This window comes from Phoca vitulina, unplaced genomic scaffold (assembly GCF_004348235.1).
Source record: "Phoca vitulina isolate PV1807 unplaced genomic scaffold, GSC_HSeal_1.0 scaffold11, whole genome shotgun sequence".
NCBI classification, from domain to species: Eukaryota; Metazoa; Chordata; class Mammalia; order Carnivora; family Phocidae; genus Phoca; species Phoca vitulina.
This window is the reverse complement of record NW_022589714.1, coordinates 34,240,777-34,268,727: the sequence shown is the minus strand read 5'-3', so window position 1 is coordinate 34,268,727 and position 27,951 is coordinate 34,240,777. Positions and strand designations below refer to the sequence as shown.

Here is a 27,951-nt window from a genome sequence, read left to right as displayed (position 1 = left end):
ATCATTCTTTACTGAATATGAAGAAAGTAGATCTCTATCTAGGTTACTAGTTTGCAAAGAGGTAATTCCCTCATAGAAGCTTTGTAAATTGTTAAATTACACATAATGAATTACAATATAGCTTGAATAGGAAAGAATATTGCCCACTTTTTTAGTAAAATTTACTTAGTAAAATCGCTAGGAAATAATTTAGATCAATATCTACAGCAAATTTATCTTTACTAAACGTATACAGTAAAGGGGAACTACATATAAACTAATATTACTCAGGATTCTCATCATAGTACTAGAAAAATACAGGAAATGAACAATACCTGTGGTGGTATCACCCCTCCACACATGACAAGAATATCTGGCCGTCCCAGGGAGTTGAGCTCTTTGATGAGCTCAGGAACTAGGGTTTTATGACCAGCAGCGAGCGTGCTCACACCCACAGCATGTACATCTGCATCCACGGCCTGCTGGGCCACTTCACGGGGAGTCTAAGCAGTCAGAAAGTAAGAAACAAATCATCATTTATTCCAAAGAGTATTTTAAAACTGTTATCTACTTAATTGACATTCCAAGGTTTTCCTCATTAAAAATCTTGAAGTGAATATAACTTCATATTTCATCATTCTCAAATCATAAATACCAACTCATCCAACTGATAAAATAAACACCAGTGCTGCATTTGCTTCTAGCCCTAGTATTTATCAATTAGATTTAAGTTACACCAAAATATAGTTCCCCCAAAAAACTTTTAGGATAAGGAATATAGGCAAAATATATTCTCTCCTCACATTACAATTTTTGAAAAATACATCTGTTGTCTTATCAACATTTACTGAGTGGTTGCGAAGTATAAGACAACATGTTATAGTATCTATGAAGAAGTAAAAGACAAAATAAAATTCGATGTGAAAAGTGAATCTTAGGTTTTAAAACAGAATGGATTTAACCAGTATGCTATACAGAATCATAAAGGATATTTTCAAGTATTCAATTATGAACTGAGTTACCCAGGATCATATTCATTCTCTGCAATGACTCTGTGACATTTACTTTGATAATCTGCATGTATTTAAATAACTTCATATAAAAGATACCTACAAGTTTCCCATTGTAAATATAATGTAAATTGAGAAATTTGGGGAGGATAAAGTTATCTCAGAAACCACTGAACAATTATAAGCTCAAAAAAATTATTAAAATCTGAAGATTTCCTTAATTTGCAATATTTTAAGGCTCATAATTTCAGTGTGAAAACAAAAGATCCTACGCTCTCAGTAATGAAGCCACATTTTAAAACTTCAAATCTAATTTTACTTAAATCAGACACAGAACTGCAGGAAAGTACCTTCATCCATAGATAAGTGTTTCTTTTCTTTTTTTTAATGACAAAGTATTATGTTAACAAAGTTGGTGGTACTCAATGGCAAATTATATTTTTATAGATAGCATGTAATGGGGAAATGAACTTGCAGCTCTTTGAAAAATTCTTGTAAGTGCCAATGGATGACAACCATTGTTTTTAATTACTTTTATTTTATAAGAAATATTTCCCAAAAGCTAATTACTAAATATCAGGAATGTATTATATTTGGTCATTATTTAAAACAAACAAAGGGGCACCTGGGTGGCTCAGTCGGTTAAGCACTGGACTCTTGATTTCAGCTCAGGTCATGATATCAGGGTCCTGGGGATCAAGCCCCACATGGGGCTCCCCGCTGAGCGGGAAATCTGCTTGTCTCCCTCTCTCTCTGTCCCTCCCTCCTCTCTCTCTCTCTCCCCCTCTCTAAAACAAACAAAAAGTAAAGTAAAAGGGTAGTAGAATGTAAGTAAAAAACTAGAATGGGAAAGTATTCAACTCAATGGAAGAATGAAAGCAATCTAAATATATATCTTTATTTAATCTAAAATATATCTGAGGTTCTTAACAAAACCTAGCTTAAATGTATTTATGAATTTGCCTACCAACACAGTTCAAAGATGTTATCTCCACAAGTTCAGGCTAACTCTTCATAATAAAAACTTCTTCTAGATTCTCTACAGTAATATTTAAAAATTCACTGTTGAACACTACATCAAAAACTAATGATGTACTATTATGTTGGCTAAATGAACATAATAAAAAAATTAATTAATTAAAATAAAAATTCAAAAAGGGAAAGTCTTACAGATTCCACAGGGGATGGGCCTCTTCAGGAAGGTTTACTTCTGTGCTGGTAAAAATGCAACAAATACTCTTAAGTCTTCATCTTAGTTGACCCATCCACAGTGTGGAATAACAGTACTTCCTTTTCCCTGAAACTCTCCTTCTTCCTCAGTTTTTATCTCACTTCTCACCCCATTCCCTCCTTTGCTGCCTCCTTCTCTTTTTCTTTTAATGTTCAAGCTCTCATCTTGCGATATACATTCTTGATGGGAAGTTAAATCAGTTTTCACGGTTTTAAGTAATGGAGGCCTCTCTTCTATGCTCCAGACATGCATATCCAACTTACATGGTCATCTTCATCTGAATGTTCCATAAGCTGGTTCTCTTAAGCCTGCCTCCTTATCATAAATAGTCCCTTCTTTAAATTTTCTTCTCAATCTTAGCCGACTTCTGCTAAGACCCTGACACTGCCGTGGGTAAGGCCTGCCTTGTTTCTCACTCAGATTACTGAACATCTTAACTGGATTCCTTGTATCCAGTCACAGCTCCTCTCAATCCACTTCAGAAAGTGATTTTCCTGGAAAGTGAGCTTTCTAAAGTATATATTTGATTGTCACTCTGCCTAAACACCTCTGGGATAATGTTCATACTTCTTAGAATGGCACATATAAGGCTATTCATCGCAATCTACATACCGTCCCAAGCTCTGTATTCTAATCATACTGAACTTCTCAGTCACCGGAAGGCATCATGCCTTCATGACCCTGTACACTGCACCTCTGCTCAAGCCAGCTCTTCTTAGCATGCCCTTCCCTGCCTTGCTCTCTAGGCTTCCAAAAGGCACAGTTCAACCATAAGTTCCTAGAATACTTGGACAAGTTCCTTGTTCAAACTTTAATTACATTAACTATTACTCTGCTGTGATTACTGGTAAGTAAATCTTTCTGTTTAGGAGTCTGTAATCTCCCTGAAGACAAAATCATATCTTATTCAACTCAGAACCTAGCATTTGGTAGATGATCAATAAGTATATAGTGGATAAAGCTTGTAATATGAAAGTTATTACAATGTACTCAACCAAATATATTTTGTAGAGAATGTTGTATCACTCTATAGAGAATTTCACCTTCATTTACTTCCAACAAATTATTAGCCTGCTGGATCAAATATTCTGTGATTAAATAAAATACTACTAGAGAATAACAAGAAGAGGATATCTAATTATGATATTCTCTTACTCTGATGCCTGATTTCCCCTTCAAAACACTTTCCACCAATCCAACGTGGGTTATTTTCCAACAAATTATTAGTCAAATCTCAATAAATGATATAAAAAGATTGTTGAAAGTAACCTTCAGTTTCAGATGCCTAATAACAATTTTAGTTACTGATTTTTACAAAATCTGAGAAACAAGTACATTAACATAAATTACACTACTTTCCTATTTCTGTCATAATTAACTGGATTTATATGCATTCAAAAATAAATTGGGGAATTTGTTGAACTCATTTTCTTCTTTTACAACTTGAAAGACATCATCATGGTTTATCATCTTATCATTATTCATTCAAAATATAAGTAATTTATCACATTCTTTTGAAATTCCCCCCAAAATTTTCAGTACCTGAAAAAGAGGACCTATGTCCACATCAAAACCAAGGTCAGCAAATCCTGTAGCGATAACTTTTGCTCCTCTGTCATGTCCATCTTGTCCCATTTTTGCCACAAGAAGACGAGGTCTGCGACCTTCACGTTCCATGAATTTATTAACCCTAAGAACATTTCAAAACACAGCAGTTGTTAAAAAGTAATAATAAAATACAATTTCTATATTAATTGTCCAAAGGTAAGACATAAAAACTGTAATTTATTCACAGCAAATCTTTCAAGTTTATTTAAAAACACCTTTTTACATCTGTTTACTCACATTTTGTGAATATCTCTAATTTAAACTGAGAATTCCATTAAAGCCTGGATCTGCTTACCACCTTCCCCTTAGAGGAAAGTCTGAAAGATGGCACAGCCAATAAGCCCATAACACTTGAGAACACCACAGTGAAGCAAGATGAGGAAATGACAACTTTTCACCTTTGTAAGCCAGTCTCCAGAGTATAATATGCACAAATATTTAAATATAAATTAAAAGGTGCCTTTCAGAGTTATTTATACAAATGTGACTCACTAGTTGCTTTGAACTGTCTGTATCTCACCTACTCATCACAAATGTGAACTCCTCCAAGCTGACTGCAATGTGGTGCCTTCTAATGACATATAATCAAAATATCTGCCAGCTTAAATCAGTAAATTTACACCCCACATTAAAAAGTACTACACTTGTTTTTGTTAAAAGAAAAAAAAGGTCCATTTTGATGACTTTCAACTTGGATGTTTTGATATTTATCTCATATATAACTAGTGACACAAAAAGAGGGAAATTTATTACAAAGGTTGAGAAAAAAAATCATCAGGAAGCTACATTTACACCTAGGAAGTATGATCAATTTATATTAATTTATATTTCCTAATCATGTTTGACAGTGCTATTTATTGTCAGTTCAGAGAGCCTGATTTTAATTTATGCATAGATGGCAACCAAATACTTATTTTCAAACAGGAAATTATTTTATAATTATTTGAGCAATTAAACAATTTGAATAAACTTAGGAAAATATGAAAGTATACTGTAGTAAGGAGACTGAAATATAACTACCTAGGGGATATGAAGCAATATCAATGTTAGTTAAAAAAACATTTGTTTTAAATGAGAAACTCCTAAAGGGAACTATGGTGAAAATTCAAAGTATTATATTAGTAAAACTACAGACTACAGGAAAGTCAATTCAAATATTTTCCAAATGGTATGTGAGAAAACTAAGCCTGCAGTTGATTCACGGGGATTATGTTAACAGAAAAGACATTCTGGTGAAAGAAATCTCACATATTACCTCTTGATAGCATATGATATCTCTTTACTTTCTCCAAATTCCTGGCGATAGGCTCCACTCACCATACGATCATTAGCTTTATGTTCACCAAACACCTTTTTCATAGCATCTGTGATTTCTCCAACTGTACATCTAAAATATTAAAATAATAAAATAGAGGTTCTATTAACATCATTTGAGATAAAAATATTTACTGACTTTAATATTCAATATAATTAGACATACTTTATTACCTAAGTAAGAACTATGCCATCAAAAATCTTACGGTATTGGGGGCACCTGGGTGGCTCAGTCATTAAGCGTCTGCCTGTGGCTCAGGTCACGATCCCGGGGTCCTGGGATTGAGCCCCATATCAGGCTCCCTGCTTGGCGGGAAGCTGCTTCTCCCTCTCCCTCACTTGTGTTCCCTCTCTCACTGTGTCTCTCTCTGTCAAATAAATAAATAAAATCTTAAAAAAAAAAAAAATCTTATAGTATTTGTCTTTCTCTGACTGACTTATTTCGCTTAAATAAGAATTTTTTTTTACTGCATTGATGAAAGCATCTTTCCTCAGAATACTTATGAAAAATGATTCTGGATGCCTTTATACATAGTAAACTTTTTAACATTTGTTAACTAAAAAATAACTGAATGACTTAAAAACTATAAGTAGATAAGCATGTGAAGGTTACTGAATAATTCACCACTTAACAATACAAATAGGCAAAGAGAGCAAGATTCCCACTGATACTTTTTTTTTTGAGAGAGAGAGAGAATCTTAAGCAGGCTCCACATCCAGCGTGGAGCCCAAAGCAGGGCCTGATCTCACAGCCCTGACCTGAACTGGAATCAAGAGTTAGACACTTAACTGCCCGACCCACCCAGGGGCCCCTCCTGCTGATACATTTTGATAGAAAGTAAGTCTTTTAGCATATTCCATCCGTTTGTTCACTAATTCATTCAACAATTACTGAGTGCCTAATATGGGCCAAGCATGGTAAGTGCTAGACATATGATGATAAATAAGACGGTGGGGGAAAGTACCTGCTCTTATAGAGCTTATCATTTAGTCAGGGGATACAGACAATACACATGCACACAAATGAATTAATAAGAATCTCATATGATAATAAGCACTACGAACACACTGAAACAGGTGAAATGGGGTCTCTGGGAAAGCTATTCAAAGATATTGAAGATATGAAGATATAACTTTTGAACTAAGACCTAAATGATGAGAAGGAGAAACTCAAGGGAACGTAAGGGGGAAAACTGTTTGAAAAAGAAAGTACTAAATGCAAAAGTTTGAGAGGTAGAAAAAGATGCTCTTTGTTCTACAACCAGGAAGGACACTGGGGACACAGCATTTGAAGGAAGCAGAGTCATATCTCACACAATCTTGCAGGCCATGGTAAGATTAGGTTTTAATTTAGAAGGCATGGGAGACCATTAGAGGACTGTAAGCAGAGAAGTTTTCTTATTTCTTTTAAGAAATTAAAACTGGAAAAAAAAACCCAAAAAACAAAAACCCAACCCACATACTATTTACTCTACCCCTTAAGCACTTAAAACAACATGTTTTTAAAAAAGTTAATTATATTAAGCAATAAATAACAAAAGCAAAAATAATTCATTTAGTGACATCATGTATTGGGAGAAAATTTTCTGTGGTTTACAGGATCTGTTTGTTGATTTTTTAATACACCTTTAATAGCTCCACATGCTTACAGAATAGTTCCACATGCTTACAGGACAGTGGACCCTAGAGTATCATGAATAAAGCTCTATCTGCTCAAACCCTGGTGATATCCAACTACTGTACATGAATAAAATGTCTTCGGGAAAGCCACCGGTTTGGCTAGCTGGCCACCCAGCTCCACTGTGTCCTGCACTGCACTCTGGCACATGGGTTCCTGGGGTGCTCAGCATGCTACCTTTCATCCAGTGAAGGAAAGGGAAAAGCTTAAGCATGTTTCCTGCTCAGAAAGGTTTCATGATGCCCTTGGTTAAGAACATACGTGAGTTCATTTATAATTCATTACCATCTAGCTGCTAAAATGACCAACCTCTGGCTTTTCTCTGGAGATGGGAAATGAGTACATGTACCTGAACAGTTCTCACTACCTTATTTTGCCAGTAACTGAATTTGACAAAAGCAATCACTTTTGCCCTGTTTTGTTCATCTATTTGTAGAAATGTTTAGATCTACATTAGCTAGTTACTAATGACCGGAAGGTATTTTCCCTCGTAAGATGGACTTTCTCAAATCCTGAGGACTTCATGTTTGGTATATTTTAAATGTTAATGTTTCATTTTTAAATTTTATTTAAGAAGATTAAAGCCTCTTAATATTTATATGTTTAAAAAAACCATGAATGCTGTAAGTGCACAGATATTTAAGAAAAATAAAAACTAACTTCATTTGAGTTTCCAATATTTTTGTTTCAGCTCACATGGTTTATATGATCAACCTTTTATTTAAGTACACGTTGAAAAGCTAAACTGGTCAACTTCTGGTATTTGGAAATCTCCAAACTTAAATACCCTCACCTTGCACGAGCTGCATCCACTGCAAGAGCCAGAATATTCCCATCTCCACTGGCAGCACATTCAGTAAGTGCAGCTAGACACCGTTCAGCCAAATCTTGATCCCTGCTGCATTTGACCTTATGAAAAAGGTCAAGAAAAGGGACAATTTACATGAATAGAGAATAAAACAGAGATCAGGAAATCAGACACTGATATACATCATATAGAAATTGTTCCATAATCCTAAACTCAAAAACAAAAGGAAAAAAAAAGGAGAGAATAGTATGTATCCTAGGTCTGATACTCATTCAATTTATTCATTCACTCATTCAACAAACATTTAAGGACTTCCTAAAATAATACTGAATTCTGCATAATCCTGATAAATCAGAAACAAGCAAGGTTAACAATAAATAATAGTGGTGACTCTCCCAAGTAGTACATGCTACTTAGGCTTTACTAATGTAACAAGACATTGAAAACAGGTAGATGTTTTACATGCGTAATTTCAAAGGCACACTAAAGAATAATAGTGACAAGGATGAAAAAATAATAATAATAGATTACAACTTCGAGAATAGTTCAGTTATATGTTGTTTTCCTTAGCTAATTAACAATATATTGGTAATAATATGTATGTGTATGATTTTTCTTTAGTTAAAAATAATCCAAAGAGGGGCGCCTGCCTGGGTGGCTCAGTCAGTTAAGCGTCGGACTCTTGATCTCAGCTCAGGTCTTAATCTCTGGGTTGTGAGTTTAAGCCCTGTGTTGGGCTTAAAAAATATAAATAAAAATAATCCAAAAAGAGAGAAAAGAGATAATGAGAAATACTTCAACAGAGACAAAAAGACAATGAAAAGCATGGTCAAAAACTTTTCCCCTCAAGTCCTAGCTCTACTCTGCTCTGCCAACAACCTGCCTAAACAAAGTTATCTAAAATCCAATTTTTTACAAGTTTACACCACCTATAAAAAAGTCTAAAATATGATACTGCTTAAGATGCTACTAATATATAATATCTATAAGCAGAAGTGGACCAGAAATCCTATACTAAGGGCAAGGAAAAACCCAATTCCATCATCACTAGTGAATTTCTCTCTTGCCTGAAATAAAGTTTAACATCATTTATGGCAAATGGAACCCCTCAAGCTGTGAGGGTGCAGAGTTAATAAAAGCCTAAAGTATAAGAAAGAAGGAAAGTTTTCCAAATATAATAAATGTTGAGACTTTTGTGATGACTGAAAATAAAATGCTACATCCTAAATAGTACCTTTTTAAAAAATGACAAAAATGTGAGAGAGGAGTCATTATCTCCTGATTGAGGGTGAAAATAGAAATAATGTCATTAAACGTCTGCCATTTAAAAAAATGGAAGAGGATAGTTGTGCATTCAGTCTAAGTGAACAAACTCTATTAGATTCCTAAAGAACATCTAAACTGAGGAGGGAAAAAAGATCTTAAATTATCACAGGGAAAGTAAACTGAGGAAAACCATTAAAGATCACTGAAGAATGTCAAGTTTCTTGCCTTAGAAATAACAGTAATTATAAAAGCCAGAGATTAAGAGACCACGGTAGCGTCATACAATAGAAATATATAAGTTACAACTATAAGAATATGTTTTATCTATCTTGGTATCTCATATACATTGATTCATCTTGGCAAGAAATTGGAAATCAAGTTAGGATAGTACTCTAGTTTCAATCAAAATAATTATCTTTCATTTATAAACTATCTTACTAAAGCACCATTAAGATATATTTGACTTAAAAAAAAAAACCGAAAGCAAATGATTCTTTCATAGTAGTATCAGAAGCCATGGTCTAGTGGAAACAAATTATAGTGAGAAGCCCTGGGTTCAGATACTCTGAACTTAATTTTGTTTTTAATTTTGAGTGAGTTACATAATCATTTAAGCCTTTGTTTTAATCTGTAAATTATGGGAGGTATTATTATTATTATAGTGGTTTTTAATAACAATATGTAAGTTTCACAGAAGCAGTTGTAATGATTTAAAACATGAGTGTTTGGTGTCAACAGACTTAGATTTGAGTCTTGGCTATTCAATTATTTATTCCGGGCAAGTTTCTTAATCTCCCTTATCTTTAGTTTCCTTAACTTTAAAATGTTGGGAAATAATACCCACCTCAAGTGGTTGTTATAAGGATTAAAGCAAGACAATGTAAGGGCTTACAGTGCCCAGAACACAGAAAGCACTCAAAAAAATGATAGCTATTATTACCTTCTTGAGTTTTTCAATCTGTTTGTTACGCACTGAAGTATTATCAATTGCCAGAACTTCCACAGATTCTTCTTTATCCAATTGGTACTTATTTACTCCAACAATTATTTCAGAACCTATTAATTTTCCAGAGGAAAATAATATGTAGATTCTATTCACAAATAATTACCTAATAGTAATGCTCTGATCATCACATACTTCCCTTATAAGCTTAAAATTTTTAAGTAGTATTCTTAAATCTTAATGAAACTTCAATATAGATCAGCAAAGCAAATCCCAATAAAATGGGGATGAGAGGAGAAAAGAACAGGTATGTATCAGAATCTCTGTAAGGGAGGACTTTTATTATTCTCCCAAACTATATGCTTCCCTAGAGTTTCTGATAAACCCTCTTCTAACACCACAAAATTAAAATAATAATAGCAGCTACATCAAGATTTATAAGGAAGAGGATTCACATCCAAAAGTATTTCCAATGTATTTTTGAATTCTCACTTTTAACAAAAAGTACTTTTAAAATTTGTAAGTAATAAACCAGAATTATAAAGACATTTCCTTAACATAGTAAGAATATATTTAGCCTCAAAGTATCAGATTATTACTGTATCTAAAGACATCCTGCCACCCACCCCTTCCCCTTATTTCCTTTATAGAACTCATCACAATCTATAATTATTTTATTTATTTATTTACTTGTTCATTTTCTCTCTCTCTTACTAAAATGTAAGCTCTAAGGGTGCAGAGAGTTTATCTGACCTATTCACAGTTGTATGCCCAGACATAGTACAGTTCCTCAAATGCTAAATACTAAAAAAGTGTTGACTGACCGAATGAATAAATACTCCAATGCAAAGCACAATGACCAATAATAATATCATCTTTAAAATGCTGGAGATTGGGGCGCCTGGGTGGCTCAGTCGTTAAGCGTCTGCCTTCGGCTCAGGTCATGATCCCAGGGTACTGGGATCGAGCCCCGCGTCGGGCTCCCTGCTCAGCGGGAAGCCTGCCTCTCCCACTCCCCCTGCTTGTGTTCCCTCTCTCTCGCTGTGTCTCTCTCTGTCAAATAAATAAATAAAATCTTAAAAAAAAAAAAAAAATTTAAAATGCTGGAGATACCCACCTATACATGTATATATACACAATGGGCATACCTCCACACATACTCTACATATGCTTACCTGTGTGCATCCATGCATGCAAAAATGCAAACAGGGAGATGGATAGAGAGACAGAGAGATAGAGAGAGAGATAGATAAGTAGATAGAGATGAGAAACATTTTATCCAAGTTTCATTTTTCCATTATTTTTGTTTTATTAACTACATATGTTATCTTCAAACAGAAATTAATATTTCTTTTTAAGTATGGATTTCACACATAAACATTTTCATTTTATCTTACCAGAATCTATTCTTGCTTGCCTTCGGGCAGCACATTCTTCAATTCGAAGTTTAGGTATTCCTTCCGCTACAGCTTTGGCCATTCCACCCATCTCTTCAATTTCATCAATGAGCTAATAATAAAAAGAGATTAATAAAACTGGAAAAGAATATAAAGATTTTTTTATAAACTATACAAATTAGTGACATCACATAATTACTAATATTAATAAAGTCGTAACTATTTTAGTTGTAAGTTTAATGTTTCATAAGAAAAGAATTAAGTTGACTTCAAGAGCATTAATTAGAAATTCTACAGAGTTAGGGGTGCCTGGCTGGCTCAGTCAAGGGAAGCATGCAACTCTTGATCTTGGGTTGGTGAGTTTGAGCCCCACGTTGGGTGCAGAGGTTACTTAAATGAATAAATAAAACTAAAAAAAAAGAAAGAAAGAAAAAGAAATTCTACGGAGTTAACAATACACTATTGTGTATTTGAAACTTGCTAAGACAGTAGATCTTAAAAGTTCTTATCACAAGAAAAACAATTTTATAACAGTGAGGTATAGATATTAAGTAAACTTATTCTGTTAATCACTTCACAATTCACACATATATCAAAGCATCATGTTGTATATCTTAACCTAACACAATATATGTCAATTATATCTCAATTTAAAAAAGAAATTATGTATTTAAAGTTACTTGAAAACAGAAAAACTAAGATGTAGATTCTGGAAAACACAGAACGTCTCACTCAAATCTTGGAAAAAAACTAAAAATAACATCAATTCTCTCATCTTTATTTTTAGTTACATAAGTAAAGTATTCATGGTCACATAAATAAATATTCTTTAAAAATATATTTCAAAACGCAATTTTATTTTTGATTTGAGCAGCAGAGTAATGATATAACTCCAGCTTTATTGATACTAGAAAACATCTAAGCCTTTAATCACAGCCTCATATATTCATGAGATGGTGGGAAAAGGAATGGTGGAAGAGTATATGACTTAGCAGAAAGGAACAAAGTTAAACTTGTTTTTTCCTGAAGAATTCAAGAAATAAGAATTCATGTTGGATTCAAAAGAAGCCAAAGGTAAGATAGGAAGCTAAAAAGATGGGGGACTACTTTAGAATTTGCAACTACCCCTCTCCCATTCTGTCAAGAGAACCAAAGTTTACTGCCTGCAGAAAATGGACCAAAGTCTACTTTGGCAGAAAAGCAATGGGCTATCAAACATCAAGCACAGAAAGAGACAAGGGCAAGATGTCTTGTTGAAATAAAAACCTGCATTCTGAATAATACTACTAAAGACAAAAGGCACACAGAGAAAACAGACAATACAGGATGTAGAAGAAAACTTCAAAAAATGTAATTAATATCCTCAGGAAAAAAATAGATTCTGTTTTAATTAAACAAGTAGTATAATATACAAGGGAGAAAATCAAAAAACAAAACTCAGCTTTTGGAAATTAAAAATATGATATATGAATTTTAAAGTAAGTAGAAATTTAAAGTTGATGACTCTCCAAGAAAACAAAACAGAATCTCATGGATGAGTTATAGAACAGATAAGAACATCAGAGTATCTTTTAAGGAGGTCCTTATCCAATAACTAGGAGTTCTAGAAAGAGGAACCACAAAAAATGGCAGGAAGGAAATTATCAAAAAAATAATACAAGACAATTTCCCAGGGCTATGAGAACATGAAAAATGGGGGAGATAAAAAATGCCCACTGAAGGTCCAGTACAATGCAGGAAAAAATACACACACCAAAGTCCAGCAACTCAAAAATAAAGAGATCCTAAAACTGTTAGAAAGTTCCTGAGAGTGAAAATAGCATCAGATTTCTAAACAGAAATAGTGGAAGCTAGAATAAAAAGTTAGGATAAAAAGTAGATCAACGCTTACACACTTCCAAATGAAAGTAATTTCAAACACAGTCAAACTATCCATCAAATACCAGAGTAGAACGAAGACATTTTCAAACATCCGAAGCTTCATATAAGTCATCTCCCATTTACCACTTTTAGAGGAGGTTCCTATGAGGTATGCTTCAAAATAACAAGGGATAAATCAACAGAGGTAGACACAGGATTCAAGATACAGATTCAACATAACAGAGGTAAAAAGAATTCCCAGGATAATGGCAAAGGGCAGTCAAAGGGCCACAATGGTCAGCACGTCTAAAGAGAAACCAGTCGATATCAAATGAGAGCACTGGAGGACTTCAGAAGGATATATATACTATTCAGATATAATTGTATTGGTAGTATTATGAGACAAGAAAAAGCAGAGGTAAGAATCAGCTAAAATACTAAACTACATACTACAGAGCAATAGATAATGCCTAAAATTGATGGAATTAGACCTTGTATATATGTGTAATTCTAAAATATGGAGATAAAAACAAACAAAAAAAGATGTATCGATTCAAGGAAGCAGGAAAAAAGCAAGCAGAAGACAAAGAACTGTTTTTTTATGTTATAGCGTTTTAACACTCATAGTCTTTTTAATTCTTTGAACAAAATATTTATTACGAATACAAATATATTTTTAAATTATGTTTCCATTTGTATACTCTTAAAGTTGAATCTAAAATTCTTTTTCTCTCATTTTATAAATCTTGATATAAATCTATAAATGATTTGATTTATAAATCAAAATACCTATAAATCTTTATAAATCTGTAAATCTTAAAACCAAAGTTTCAAAGAAGAGAAACTGACCTTCAAGGCAGCATCATAAACATCATTTGTGAGAGATTCCATCATATAGGAACCTCCCCAAGGATCAGCCACTTTGGGAATCCCAGATTCTTCTTGAATAATGATTTGTGTATTCCTTGCAATTCGAGCACTTTTCACAGTTGGCAAACCCAAGGCTTCATCAAAAGAATTTGTGTGCAAAGACTGAGTCCCTCCAAACACTGCTGCCATTGCTTCTACTGTAGTACGAATAATGTTATTGTAAGGATCCTAAAACATTTAGTGAAAAGGAAAAAGTCAAAACAAGGCAACAGTTGATAAAAGATGCTATGATTAAGCAGTGGCTTCTGCATACTTATTTTGCCAATGTCTACATTAGGCTTCAGAATATCCAATAAATTTAGACAAATTAGTAAACAAGCCAGATTTAACAGGCACTCAACAAATGATTTATTAATAAATGACCAAAGAAACAGATGAACAATGTACTATGAGATAAAAAATCTGCGACTCATTCTGTTTCTGATTGTGATTTGGGTAAATCATTGGACCTTTCTGAACTTTAGCTTCATTAGCTGTAAAAAGAGGTTAAGACAAAAATGATTATTAAAGTTTCTTCCAACCCTGAAACTGTACTTCTCCATTTATAAGTACCTGAAGTCATATTTAATATGGCTATATTAGTTTTTATTCACTTCTAAGTGTATAAAAGCAATGTAACTTTAAAGTTATAAATTGGGGCGCCTGGGTGGCTCAGTCGTTAAGCGCCTGCTTTCGGCTCAGGTCATGATCCCAGGTCCTGGAATCAAGCCCCGCATCGGGCTCCCTGCTCCGCGGGAAGCCTGCTTCTCCTTCTCCCACTCCCCCTGCTGTGTTCCCTCTCTTGCTGTCTCTCTCTCTGTCAAATAAATAAAATCTTTAAAAAAAATAAATAAATAAATAAAAGTTATAAATTATTTTTAATGTATCAAAATAATTTAGTATGTAAATAAAATGCATGGAAAAAGATTACCACACAACTTTCTAATAGAATGAAATTAAATTACTCAAATGATAATAGTCTTTAAATGGGTCTGTTTGCATGCATAAACACATAACTAAAATAAATAATATATATGCACAAAATTTTAATCAGGCAATTTTATATTAAGAATTTTAACTCAAAATTATTTAAGACCAATATTAACTAAATTATGGTTTTTACTTCTTCCTCATCATCACAGTTTTTTTTTACTTTTAAAAAGGTAAAACAGCATTAGAGGTAAGCTGATTTATATGATTTTATATTGTTAACCACTAGAGGGAGCCAGTTTTATTTATTATAATGTGTTAAAAAACATAAATGTGCATTATGCATCAGAATAATTATAATTTTCAAATATTAACAGATGGGTTCTTAAATCTACTTCCTGACTGTGCTATGTTGCTTGTAAGACAATATATGACTTTACTAAACCTCTATACTTTAAAATATATATATACCTGCTCAGTAAGTGACCATCCTGATGTCTGACAATGCGCTCTCAGAAGAAGAGATTTAGAGTTTTTAGGCTGAAACATTTTCTCTATTAAGTGAGCCCAGAGTCTTCTCCCAGCTCTCATTTTTGCTATTTCCATATAAAAGTTCATCCCAATTCCCCAGAAGAAAGACAACCTAAAATAGTAATGTTAAGTTCATTATTTGATGAAGCTTAACAATATAAAATGGAAAATAAAACTAATTATATCACACACTAAAGAAAATAGTGTCCAGATTTTAATTTCAAACAATTTAATTTGAATTAAAATCAAAGCATATACAAGCTGGTGCAACCACTCTGGAAAACAGTATAGGAGGTTCCTCAAAAAGTTGAAGATAGAGCTACCATATGATCCAGCAATTGCACTACTGGGTATTTACCCCAAAGATACAAATGTAGGGATCCAAAGGGGTACGTGCACCCCGATGTTTATAGCAGCAATGTCCACAATAGCCAAACTGTGGAAAGAGCCAAGATGCCCATCGACAGATGAATGGATAAAGAAGATGTGGTATATATATACAATGGAATATTATGCAGCCATCAAAAGGAATGAGATCTTGCCATTTGCAATGACGTGGATGGAACTGGAGGGTGTTATGCTGAGCGAAATAAGTCAATCAGAGAAAGACATGTATCATATGACCTCACTGATATGAGGAATTCTTAATCTCAGGAAACAAACTGAGGGTTGCTGGAGTGGGGGGTGGGGTGGAAGGGATGGGATGCTGGGTGATAGACACTGGGGGGGGTATGTGCTATGGTGAGCGCTGTGAATTGTGCAAGATTGTTGAATCACAGATCTGTACCTCTGAAACAAATAATACATTATATGTTAAGAAAAAAAAAAAAAGAAGATAGCAGGAGGGGAAGAATGAAGGGGGGATATCAGAGGGGGAGATGAACCATGAGAGACAATGGACTCTGAAAAACAAACTGAGGGTTCTAGAGGGGAGGGGGGTGGGAGGATGGGTTAGCCTGGTGATGGGTATTAAAGAGGGCACGTTCTGCATGGAGCACTGGGTGTTATGCACAAACAATGAATCATGGAACACTACATTTAAAACTAATGATGTCATGTATGGTGATTAACATAACAATAAAAAAGTTTAATTAAAAAAAAATCAAAGCATATATACTTAAGTAACTTTAAACCTAACAGATAAAAGTACAGTTTTAGGCACACAGAAGAAAGAGCTGTGATTATTTGCTTCAGGTAGGAATTATTCACTTTAAAATTGGTTTTTTGGTTTTTAGAAAAGAAGTTCCTCTTGTGCCCTCAAATAAAGAATGAATCACTCTCCAAAAATAAAATACTTCAAGAATACCTGGTATGTAAGTCAGGGGTCACCTGTGAAAGGACTAAAACCACCAACTTGTTTTCTTTGGATATCAAGAAAGTTTTCCTGTTTTTTGTTTTGTTTTGTTTTTAAAGAATAATTATATATTTGGTCTAGGCATTTCTCTCTCCAATTGCCCCCAAACCCACTACTCCTTTTTATTTTATATTCTGCAGCTGAGTTATACATTTAGTTTACTTGCCTATGCCTAAAGGCACAAAGACTGTGTTTCTTTATATAAGACAAGGTGAGCCTTAAGTAAAGAAACTAAAAACTAGTAAAAATTCTTGATATACCCTGGGAAGTTCTTAACACTGCTGTTCTCAAATACTGTCTCAGGATACCTTTTCATTCTTAAAAATTACTAAAGACCCCAACAAATCTTTATTTGGATAATATCTATCAATATTTTACATATTAATTCATTTAGAAACAACAACAAACATGTTAACATAATTAACACTTCTATGAAAAATAATTATACTTTGCTAAAATAAAAAATTGTAATAAAACAGTCACTGTTTTACATTTTTGCAAATCTAATGTGTGGCTTCAGGGAAGACAGGTGGAATCAATATCTGCTTCTACATTCAATCTGTTGCAACATCACATATCATGTAACTTCTGGAAAACAACACTGTACACTTTTGAAAGAATGGAGGTGAAAAAGGCAGATAAAGTCTTAATACAATCATGAAAATAATTTAACCTGAAAGACCCCAGGAAGGGTAGTGACCCTGAAGAATCCTTGGACCACACTTTGAGAAAGGCTGTCATAATATGTATAAAGGTATAAAGGAGCATTCACCAGTCTATAAACAATCTGAGGACAGAAGTCATGTCTTTCACAAGTTTTTTTTTTTTCCCAGCACATAAGCTGGTACTCAGCCCAGAGCAAAACTTAGCAATTATTGTTTAGCTGATCAATTTTTGATCACCAAATTTAAGCACTTCATAAACTTCAAAGCTTTTCCACATTTTTTTAAGATTTATTTATTTATTTGAGAGAGAAAGAGAGCACAAGCAAGAGGGGGAGAGGGAAAGGGAGAGAGAATCTCAAGCTGACTCCACACTGAGCACAGAGCCTGTGCTCAGGGTTCAATCTCAGGACCCCGAGATCATGACCTGAGCCAAAACCAAGAGTTAGATGCTCAACCAACCGCGCCACCCAGGCACCCCAAGCTTTTCTGTATTTTTCATACAACTTTATTAACAAGCTATTTTGAAACAAAAATGTTTTAAATAGCACTGTGCATTCCAAAACATTTATATTATGTAAGTGCAACAGAAAAAAAATGAAATAAATGACTTTTTTAAATGGAAAATTAAAAGAATAAAAGCTAATACGCCTGAAATATGATGTTGACATTTTAATTGTCAAAATATGTCAGGTAATTGTATTTTCTGAATAGCTGGAAAAAAGATTCTTCTAATTACCAAAAAGTAGTCAAATTTAATTCTGATTTTTAATTATACACAGTATTGGCTTATTTTCTCATTATTACTCCAATAAAACATAAGAGGATCTAGGTATGACATTTATATATACAGATTTATTTTATCAGTAGATCTACTGTAAATTGGTCCTGAAAATTTTCCTAGTATTGAGACAATGTCTGAGGTCAATTTACTCACCTTGGTGCAAATTCATCAATTGTCAGACCAGCTTGGAGTCCAGTTCTACAGTATTCCAACCCATCTGCTATAGTATAGGCCAGTTCCAGAATGGCATCAGCCCCTGCTTCCTGCATATGGTATCCACTAATTGAAATTGAATTAAATTTTGGCATGTGCTACATAAAATAATAAAAAAATGTAACAGTGAATAAAAATTTTAAAAGGTTCTATTAAACCCATTTTCTAAAAGACTATTATTTTTAAATGATATTCAACTCAGATATACTAAGTAGTCTTTAGTATTAACTGAAAATATTTAATGCTTACTTTGTTACACTTAATTCACTCCTCAATTTAAGTGGTGATTCAATGAACCATCGTAAAAACTGCACCTGTTTTATTTTTCTAGTGAAAAAGAATCTGCACTAACCATTCTTTAGAGTCAAAGTTTAAACTCTGAAATTAGTTAGTTGAGGTTAGGAATGCAACCTTTAGTCTGAGAACTGAATAAGCCATCTTTAATTCTAAACCAATGACTATGACCTCATGAGGTCCTAAGATCTCATAACTTTGGGCTAATCTGCTAAAAATATATAAATTTAAGTTTTATTAGTTATCAATTTCCTTATTTGAGTAAAGTCAAGTATATGGTGGGGGGGAGGGGGAGAGAAAATGATTCAATCCTTAGTACTATATATTGAAACAAAACAGGATAAAATACATGGCTTAAAAATCAAAGATTTCAATTTGATTTACTGTGACATTTTTAAAATTTATTTTTATTTAAATTCAATTAACATATAATGTATTATTGGTTTCAGAGGTAGAGGTCAGTGATTCATCAGTCTTATATAATACCCAGTGCTCATTACATCACGTGCCCTCCTTAATGTCCATCCTCCAGTTATCCCATCCTCCTAACCCTTTCCCCTCCAGCAACCCTATTTGTTTCCTATGCTTAAGAATCTCTTATGGTTTGTCTCCCTCTCTGATTTCATCATTTTATTTTTTCCTCTCTTCCCCTATGATCCTGTTTTGTTTCTTAAATTCCACATATCAGTGAGATCATATAATTGTCTTTCTCTGACTGACTTATTTCACTTAGCATGACATTTAATGCTAAGCATATCCCAGACAGGTTTTTTCCTGCCAAAATCACTAAGAGAATGGCATTTCAGGGGGCACCTGGCTGACTCAGTGGATGGAGCATGTGACTCTCGATCTTGGGGTTGTGAGTTTGAGCCCCACATTGGGTGCAGGGATTACTTAAAAAACTAAAATAAAAAGATTAGAAAAAAGATGACATTTCCACCATTCTCCTAAAACTTTTTATTAGGTTGGGTACATATCACACATATTCTGCCCAAGCCCCCAAATTATTATCCTTCCCAAGAGGTGCCAAACATAAAATAATAAAAACTAAATCATTGATATTCAATATGGTAATTAAGAACATGGGCTCTAGAGTCAGAATGCTTGAAGTCTAGCTGTGTCACTTAACTAGCCATATAACTTTAGGCAAGTTTCTCACCCTTGTTATTCCCTGGCTTTCTAAAGTATAAAACAGAGGTAGTAATTATGCCTTCCTCATGGAGTTGTTGTAGGATTAAATGAAATGATTCACCTAAAACACTTAGCATTATGCCAGTATGCAGTAAGCATTCAAAAAGTGTTACTTGTTGCTAACATATGCTATAGATCTGTAATTTACATTTTTGAATATTTTATTTATAATTAACCAAAAGCACTTGAAAAATGTTCCATCACAAAAAAATAAGGGGATTGAATTACATGGAAGTGAGAGACTACTTGAGTATATGGGGAGTTTATAAATAAAAAGCAATAAAACAAACAGGTGCTTCTCTACAAAGAGTAGTTTAGTAGAATTTCTTTAAAAATAATAGAAATACTGGAATATTGGAATATTATTCAGCCTTAAAAAAGAGGTTAATTCTGATACATGCTACAACATGGCTGAACCTTGAGGACACTATGCTAAGTGAAATAAGTCAGTCACAAAAAGACAAATATTGTATGATTCCACTCAGATGATGTAGCTAGAGTAGTCAAATTCAGAGATAGGAAGTGGAAAGATAGTTTCCAGGAGCTGGAGGGAAAGGAGGATGGGGAGTTATTATTTAACAGATACAGAGTTTCAGTTCTGCAAGATGCAAAGAGTTCTGGAGATGGATGGTGGTGATGGTTGCACAACAGGGTGAATGCACTTAATGCCACTGACCTGTACACTTCAAAACAGTGAAGATAGGAGATTTTATGTTATGTGTATTTTGCTACAATTAAAATTATTTTAAAAAATATAGAAGTTGACAATTTACAAAGTACTTCAGTATAACTTTATTAGATCAGTATATGAAACCAGCATTTTTATCACTTATATGAAGGATTATATAAAGCAATTTTGAGCTTAAAGATGACATTAGGAGCTTTCAAAAGGTGAAATGCCCAAGTACATAACAGCACAAACTGAACAAACTGCTACTAGCTACTCAATTCTCCACTCTCCTCCTGTAATACCTGAACCATAAATGCAGAGTGCATAGTACAAGGACTATACTTCCAATCTTCTCTCACTACTATGGGTGTCCACTGAGATACAAATGAGATTAGGGCTTCTTCCTTCTGGAAGTTTACCTTATATCAGAGGAGCTGGGTCCATTCCCCCTCCAACAAACACATCCAAGCCCATCCACTTCCTCAACCATAAGCCGGCATACTAACAATAGAGGACAAGCAAGATTAAAGAAGCCTGGAACCCTAATGACTGTGCAGCTACCATACAACCAAGCTCCTGACAGCCTACCATCCAACTTTTTTAGATGAAAGAGAATCGACTCCTACTTAGTTTAAGCTACTGCTATTTGTGTATGTGCGTTTGTCACACGCTGCTAAATGTAATCCTGTGCATATGTTCTTGAAATTGAAAAGGGGGATAAAAATATACAATTCTATACAATACAGTTCACACAGGCAAATAGGATCTATGAAAAGAAATAAATTTGCCAAGTGTAAAGGCTGAGTATCAATGAGGAGAGTAAGCAATGCTTGCAAGAGTTCTGAGACAACAGCAATTATAAGAGTAAGAGATTAAAAAAAAAGGTTTCATGGTGGAGGAGAGATTGGGCCTTTGCCATGAAATAATATAGTCTAACTTTAAGGTAGGTTAAGAGAAGCAGAGAATTGCCAGCAAGAAGCAAAATGTGAGTGATGCGGGAAAATACATATTAATTACTCAGAGGAAGATGAAGCTTTACGTTTCCCTGTGGAGGGATTACGACTAACATAGGAACACTATGAGAACCTTCTTTTCCCACCACTCTGATGGGGAAGATGAACCTAATTCAGGGGTGAAATATGAGGGACCTCATTGTAGATGCAGATACAAGTGATATCTTATTAAGCTGATAATTTGATCCCCAGCTGACACCAGTGTATACTTCAAAACTGAATATGAATTCTGGAAAGTAATAAAAAAAGTATAAATTATGAGCCCTCCTTGATTCTAACAATTATCAGAAGATAAAAATTTTAATAAAGAAAAATACAGTAAATGTCTAATGCCCAGAATCCTATAGGTAACAGAGTATAAAATGAGTACATTAAAAGCAAAAAAATACAAACTAACAACACACATACAAATAAAACCCATACTCTGACTTTATATTAAAACTATTATTCAGACTCACTTATCAAATTCAAATTAGGTTATAACACTTTATAAAAATTCCTACATCCAAAGAAGTAAAGCAAAACCCATAAGAAGCAGAAAATACCTGTGCTGTATATTGGAAGATGTCAGCAATAATTCTCATGGATGGTTCTGGAGGAAAAATATAAGTATTTCTGACCATAAACTCCTTTAGTATATCATTCTGGATTGTACCAGTAAGTTTCTCTTTAGGTACGCCTTGTTCTTCTCCAGTTACTATAAAAGTTGCAAGAACTGGAATAACTGCTCCATTCATGGTCATGGAAACTGACATTTTTTCTAAAGGAATTCCATCAAAAAGAATTTTGGTATCTTCCACGGTGTCAATAGCAACTCCAGCCATTCCAACATCACCACGAACTCGAGGGTTGTCTGAATCATATCCACGATGTGTTGCCAGATCAAAAGCAACTGATAATCCCTGCTGACCAGCTAAATACATAAAGAAAAACAATGTAGGTTTAAGGAGTCTGGCATCAAAGTGAACTAATTTAAATTAACACTACTAAAGGTGTTGATTCGTCTCATCATTGTATACTTTTAAAACAGACATTTTTATGCTCATACATGTCAAAACAAATTAAGATACTTCATTTTCCTAAGTTGTTTACTATGTGGTAAAATGCACAAAATGAGTTGCAGAACAGAAAGAATAAAACATCTCACTTATCTCATGTCTGAGGATTTTTTTTTATCTTAGCAATTTTTTTTAATAACTGAAAGTTTGTACTTCTTAATCCCCTTTACCTATTTTGCCCTTATCTAAATCATTTAAAGTAGAAATACTTTTTAAGATTCATGAAAAGATCTGGCTGTTTACAAATAGTTAACATCATTTGTATCTGTATGCTTACTTATTTTTGTTTTTGTATTTAATATGGTCATAACAAGATGTCTTGGCTATTCAAATATTCTGGGAAACAGAATTAGGAACACCATGAAAAAAACTAAAATAGTCTAGACTAAATATAAGGTCAATACTCCATGTGCAATATACATTTATAAGTCCTCAAAATTAGCATTCAAACAATATGATTTTAATACAGGTAGAAGAAATAATAGTTAATATAATTTTCAGAGGCATGAATGCCAGACTGCACTAAATATATTTGTACATTATCAATTGTTTATTACTTTATTTGGGCATCTTTTAAACCACTTTCCCCTTCAATTCCTATCTTGACAATGTTAATTAAAAGCTTCTCAAAGAAAAAGCCAAGGTCTGTTTTTATCATACAACTTCACCTAATTCCTTTTACATAATGTGCATTTTTTTTTTAAGATTTATTTATTTATTTGGGGGGCACAGAGGGAGAGGGAGAGAGTCTTTTTTAAGTAGACTCTACGCTGAGCACTGAGCACAGAGCCCAACACAGGGCTTGATCTCAAGACCCTGAGTTCACGAACTGAGACAAAACCAAGAGTCAGATGCTCAATTGACTGTGCCATCCAGATGCCTCCATAACCTGCATGTTAATTGTTGTTGGCATTCAAGAATTTAGCACCTTAATCTGGCTCACCCATCCTTTTGACCATGGAAGTTGAAAAACATTCATCTTTCAGAGTACAGTCTTGACTACAAAATTATAAAGTGACTATCATCTTTACAGAGATTAACTAGTCTCCCTTCAAAAGAAGCCAAGAACAGGAAATGTATGTTTGATTATAAATATTATGTGTTGCATTAAAATCTCACCCTTAATATTATCTTTATAGAACCTATTGCTTTCTTCCACAGTACTAAAACCAGCATACTGGCGGATAGTCCAGGGCCTAAACGTGTACATGGTGGGATATGGTCCACGTGTGAATGGCTTCACTCCTGGAAGTTCTTCAGGGAAGTCCTTGGTATCCCTGCTAGAATATAAAGGCTTTATGGAGATCCCTTCTGGAGTGTGCCACATTAAGTCTTCTGGGTTTTTGCCTTTCAACTGCTTTTTAGCCAGGGCAGCCCATTCTGGATGAAGGGGTTGTCGCTGATGCAGAAGTCGCTGCCATGTAAGCCTGGATCCTGGTGATTCTTTGAGCTGCTTCAGGTGGTGTGGTGAAAGCAAAAGAAGCCGAGTCTTAGCCCTCAACATGATGGACCATGAAAAACACTCAAAAGGAACAAGAACTGGCCTAGAAAAAGAAGAGAGTACACATGTATTTACAAAAGGCAAAATGGGAACTATTGGTGAGAAGGGAATAAAGGTGGCATTTTAGTATCTCTTCTCCTTTTCTGGTTCCTATATTTGGTATTTTATAACTTTGGCCCCTCTTCTCCACAACCACTATCATTGTTCTAGTCTTTTTCCTCAATACTTTCTTAGCTGGGTTTACCACCAGCCTTAGACCCTCTAATCCATTCTACATACTGACACCAATGCAAATATGATCATGTCATACTTCACTTAAGATTTTTCAAAGGCTCTGAATTATGTAAAGGATAAAATACAACCTCCTAATTTTTTCATTGAAAATATTTTTATACCTACTTTATGACATGCATTGTGTTGGGTGCTGGAGAAAAAAGTGGTGAGCGAGACAAAAAGGCATTCAAGGCCTCTATGACTTGATCTCTGCATACCTCTCAGACTCATCACTGCTTTTGTCCTCTACACATTTTGTTCTAGAAATACTAGATAACCTACAGCTCCCTGCATATATCAAAGTTCTGTGACTTGCTCTTGCTCTTTCATCTACTTAGAATGTTCCTCTTTGGCTAATGTGGCTAAGGCATCATCTCCAATACACAGGACTTTCTATGTGCCAGGCACTGCTGTAAGGACTACACAGAGTAGCATTTTAATCCTCACAACACCACCAAGACAGGTATTAATATTATCCCCATTTTACAGATGAGGAAACTAAGGCACAGAAGAGCCAGCATTTAAACCGCAGGCAGCACTAGGTTTGAGAGTCCTTGCATTTAAATAATATATTCACAGCCTCTCCCTGAACTCACAAGCTGGGCTAAATGAGCTCTTTAGTAATCCATACCACAGCACTTTCTCTGTTTACACATCTGTCATCCCCCACACTACAATATATTAGAACACTGTTTTTTATGTTTATATAAAATATATTTAAGATGTATTTTATATTTATACAAATACATGTGTATAAAATTTTATATAAATATATATACATATGCATATATATACTTCTCTGCTAGTTTATAAACTGATTCTACATTAGAGGTGTATATTCCTGATAACTAGCACAGTGTTACACTAAGTGACTAAGTCTGATTTCATTACTTTACAGATGTAGAAATTAAGATCCAGAGAAATAAAGGAATAAATAAGGTTAAACAAAATTCCACTCTTCATCTGAATTACTAAATACATGTCAGTATCATACAGCCTCAACATACAGAACCTAGGATTTTAAAAGATTTTGAGATGTAAATTTTATCAATATATTCATCATGCCATATAATGTATAAAGCAACAAGTAAAGTGAGCTTAAAATTGTATTTCCCATACCATCTCCTACCTATCAATTTAATGAAGCTTAAAGGAAAATAAGAATACCCAACATTTGTTAGGGGATTGTGAAACAAAAGACATAAACCCCTGGGGGGAATATTAACTGCCTTTACTACTTTGGAAAGCAAATTGGCAGTACGTACAAAAAGTGTCAGAACGGATTATGCCATTCCACTGAGGAACAACACTCCTGGGAAAGTTACTACATAAAAATACATGTTTCCTACAGTTTTACTTGTAATAAAGAAAATTTAGAAACATCTTCAATGTCTAACAATGTAGGACTAAGTGAATAGTACATACAAGTGATAGAATTTCATGTAGCTATTAAAATATATTTAGAGGGGGCGCCTGGGTGGCTCAGTTGGTTAAGCGTCTGCCTTCGGCTCAGGTCATGATCCCAGGGTTCTGGGATCGAGCCCCACATCGGGCTCCCTGCTCATCAGGAAGCCTGCTTCTCCCTCTCCCTCTGCCTGCAGCTCCCCCTGCTTGTGCTCTCTCTCTCTCTTTGTCCAATAAATAAAATCTTAAAAATATATATATATATATACATATATATACATATATAGGAAATACACAAAACTAATCTTTAATGTTAGAAGTCAGAAGAGTGGTTACTTATGGTGGCTAGGACAGAAAGGGAGTGGGAGGAGCTTTGGGGTGATGGTCTCGAGCCAAATGCTAATTATAAAGAGGTACTCAGTTTGTGGAAATTCGTCAAACTGTACAATTGTGATATGTGCATTTATCTGTAAATATATTATACACAAGTCAAATTTAAAATATGTTATGCTTAGTTTCTTTAAAAAGGAAATAGGCTCAAAAAAGTATTCAGTGAAAGAGTCAGGATAAAACATTGTAAATGCATATGTTCAACTGGGTAAAAAGTACATAGAACAAACTCTAAACAGAAATACAACAAAACAATTCCCATTATTCTTTTAAAGCTACTATGATTTTTATCCTATCATATCCATGGGGTCCTTGTCATCCATCTTCTTGCAAGCATAAACTACATGTACTAGCTTAAAAAGTAGGTGAGAAAAATAATTAATTTATGACTGAACCATTACAGTAGTAAAGATATAAAAGGTAACTTGAAAACTGCCTGAGTCTAGATTTGTAGACAGGACATATTACACTCATTTACATAAAATACTGGTTCCCCAAACCTGGACAAACAATAGGAAAGAGCCCTCTATTAGGTGACTTCCAGAAAATCACATGCCAAATTGGTAAAGGCTGAAAACAGACAGCATTTTTAGATAAGAACACAACTACTGCTGATGGCAACAGCACTTCAATTTTCTCAGAAGATCCATGAAGATGCTTCAAGCATCCAAGGAAGCAAAATGTAAAACAAATATGTTACTGACGATTAGCATGTGTTAAAGAATAATGATGAAGCCCATCCCCACAGCCCCCCAAAATATGGGTAAAATACCCACAGTTCTGAATCAAATAACTTTTCAAATAATGTGGTTTCACATTAATACTGCAGGAAAGGCTAGCCACCTCCAATGTTCAGCCAATTTGGGTTGGAGATGACGACATCTCGCTCTCTTTCAAGATCAAACAGAACAAGTTAGTAATTTACCGTTTTATATCAATTTAGACCTGTCTTTCCTATTTCACCTCTCACCCTTACCGCCACCTGTATACAGAAAGTCACCTTCAGTCCTGCCACCTCTTACAAAAAAACCTCACAGTAACAAGAGCCGCAGCCTAGAGGGGAGGCAGCTGTGGAGCCAGAGCACCCCCGCGTCATCTTGCAAGCGCCCTCTGCCTAGCGGAACCTCGGGGTGCTGGGGTGGCCAGGGAAGATGGCGACATGGCCTCTGAGGCGAACAAGCACCTTCTTTCCAGCAGTACCTCCTAATTCCCACACACCACGCTGAAAGTGAGAGGTCGGTGGAGAATCTAAACCCAAGGAGAAGGTAGAGGAGAGCAGGGTGCCGTCATAGTGGGAAGGTAAATAAGGAAGGTGGGAAGAGAAAAAGGACAGGCTCAGAGGACAGGGGTAAGTGGGGAGAGAGGAGCCAGAAGAATGGAGGGAGATGAAAGGCTGACGTATCTCGAGGTGCACAGTCTTACTCACTGGCCGCCCTGTCTCTGACCTCGGCTGTGGGAGAGGGCGGCTGGACTTCGGAGCTCCGCCAGAGGTCCACACAGCCGAAGCCCTCACTGACCTTGCGCAAAAGCCAGCTGGAGAAGTCAGGGGGCGTAGGCCGACACCGCCCTCCCTGCAGCCAATCTCATCGCGCTCCCGTGGGCGCGCTTTTGATGACGTTAGGACTGTACCAAGATGCCCGCCTCTTCCACCCGCATTTCCGGCTTCTACCCGCCCACTTC

The 27,951-nt window shown here is 34.8% G+C and overlaps 1 protein-coding gene across 7 annotated transcripts in view; it reads right to left on the bottom strand.

The window, feature by feature from the left end:
• The window catches only part of MMUT (methylmalonyl-CoA mutase), a 35,093-nt gene extending 7,217 nt beyond the window's left edge, over positions 1-27,876 (bottom strand). The window contains exons 1-12 of one of the 7 annotated variants that reach the window (XM_032409680.1): positions 27,698-27,876; positions 23,823-24,247; positions 22,191-22,558; positions 18,418-18,575; positions 15,405-15,576; positions 13,944-14,192; positions 11,235-11,346; positions 9,835-9,950; positions 7,614-7,729; positions 5,084-5,215; positions 3,763-3,910; positions 315-482 (exon numbers count right to left, since the gene is read on the bottom strand). In XM_032409680.1, coding sequence (XP_032265571.1) covers positions 315-482; positions 3,763-3,910; positions 5,084-5,215; positions 7,614-7,729; positions 9,835-9,950; positions 11,235-11,346; positions 13,944-14,192; positions 15,405-15,576; positions 18,418-18,575; positions 22,191-22,558; positions 23,823-24,207 — 2,124 coding nt within the window. In that variant the 5' untranslated portion in view covers positions 24,208-24,247; positions 27,698-27,876. The other 6 variants (XM_032409676.1, XM_032409674.1, XM_032409673.1 and 3 more) reach the window with 6 other exon arrangements.
• Positions 27,877-27,951: the final 75 nt, after the last annotated feature.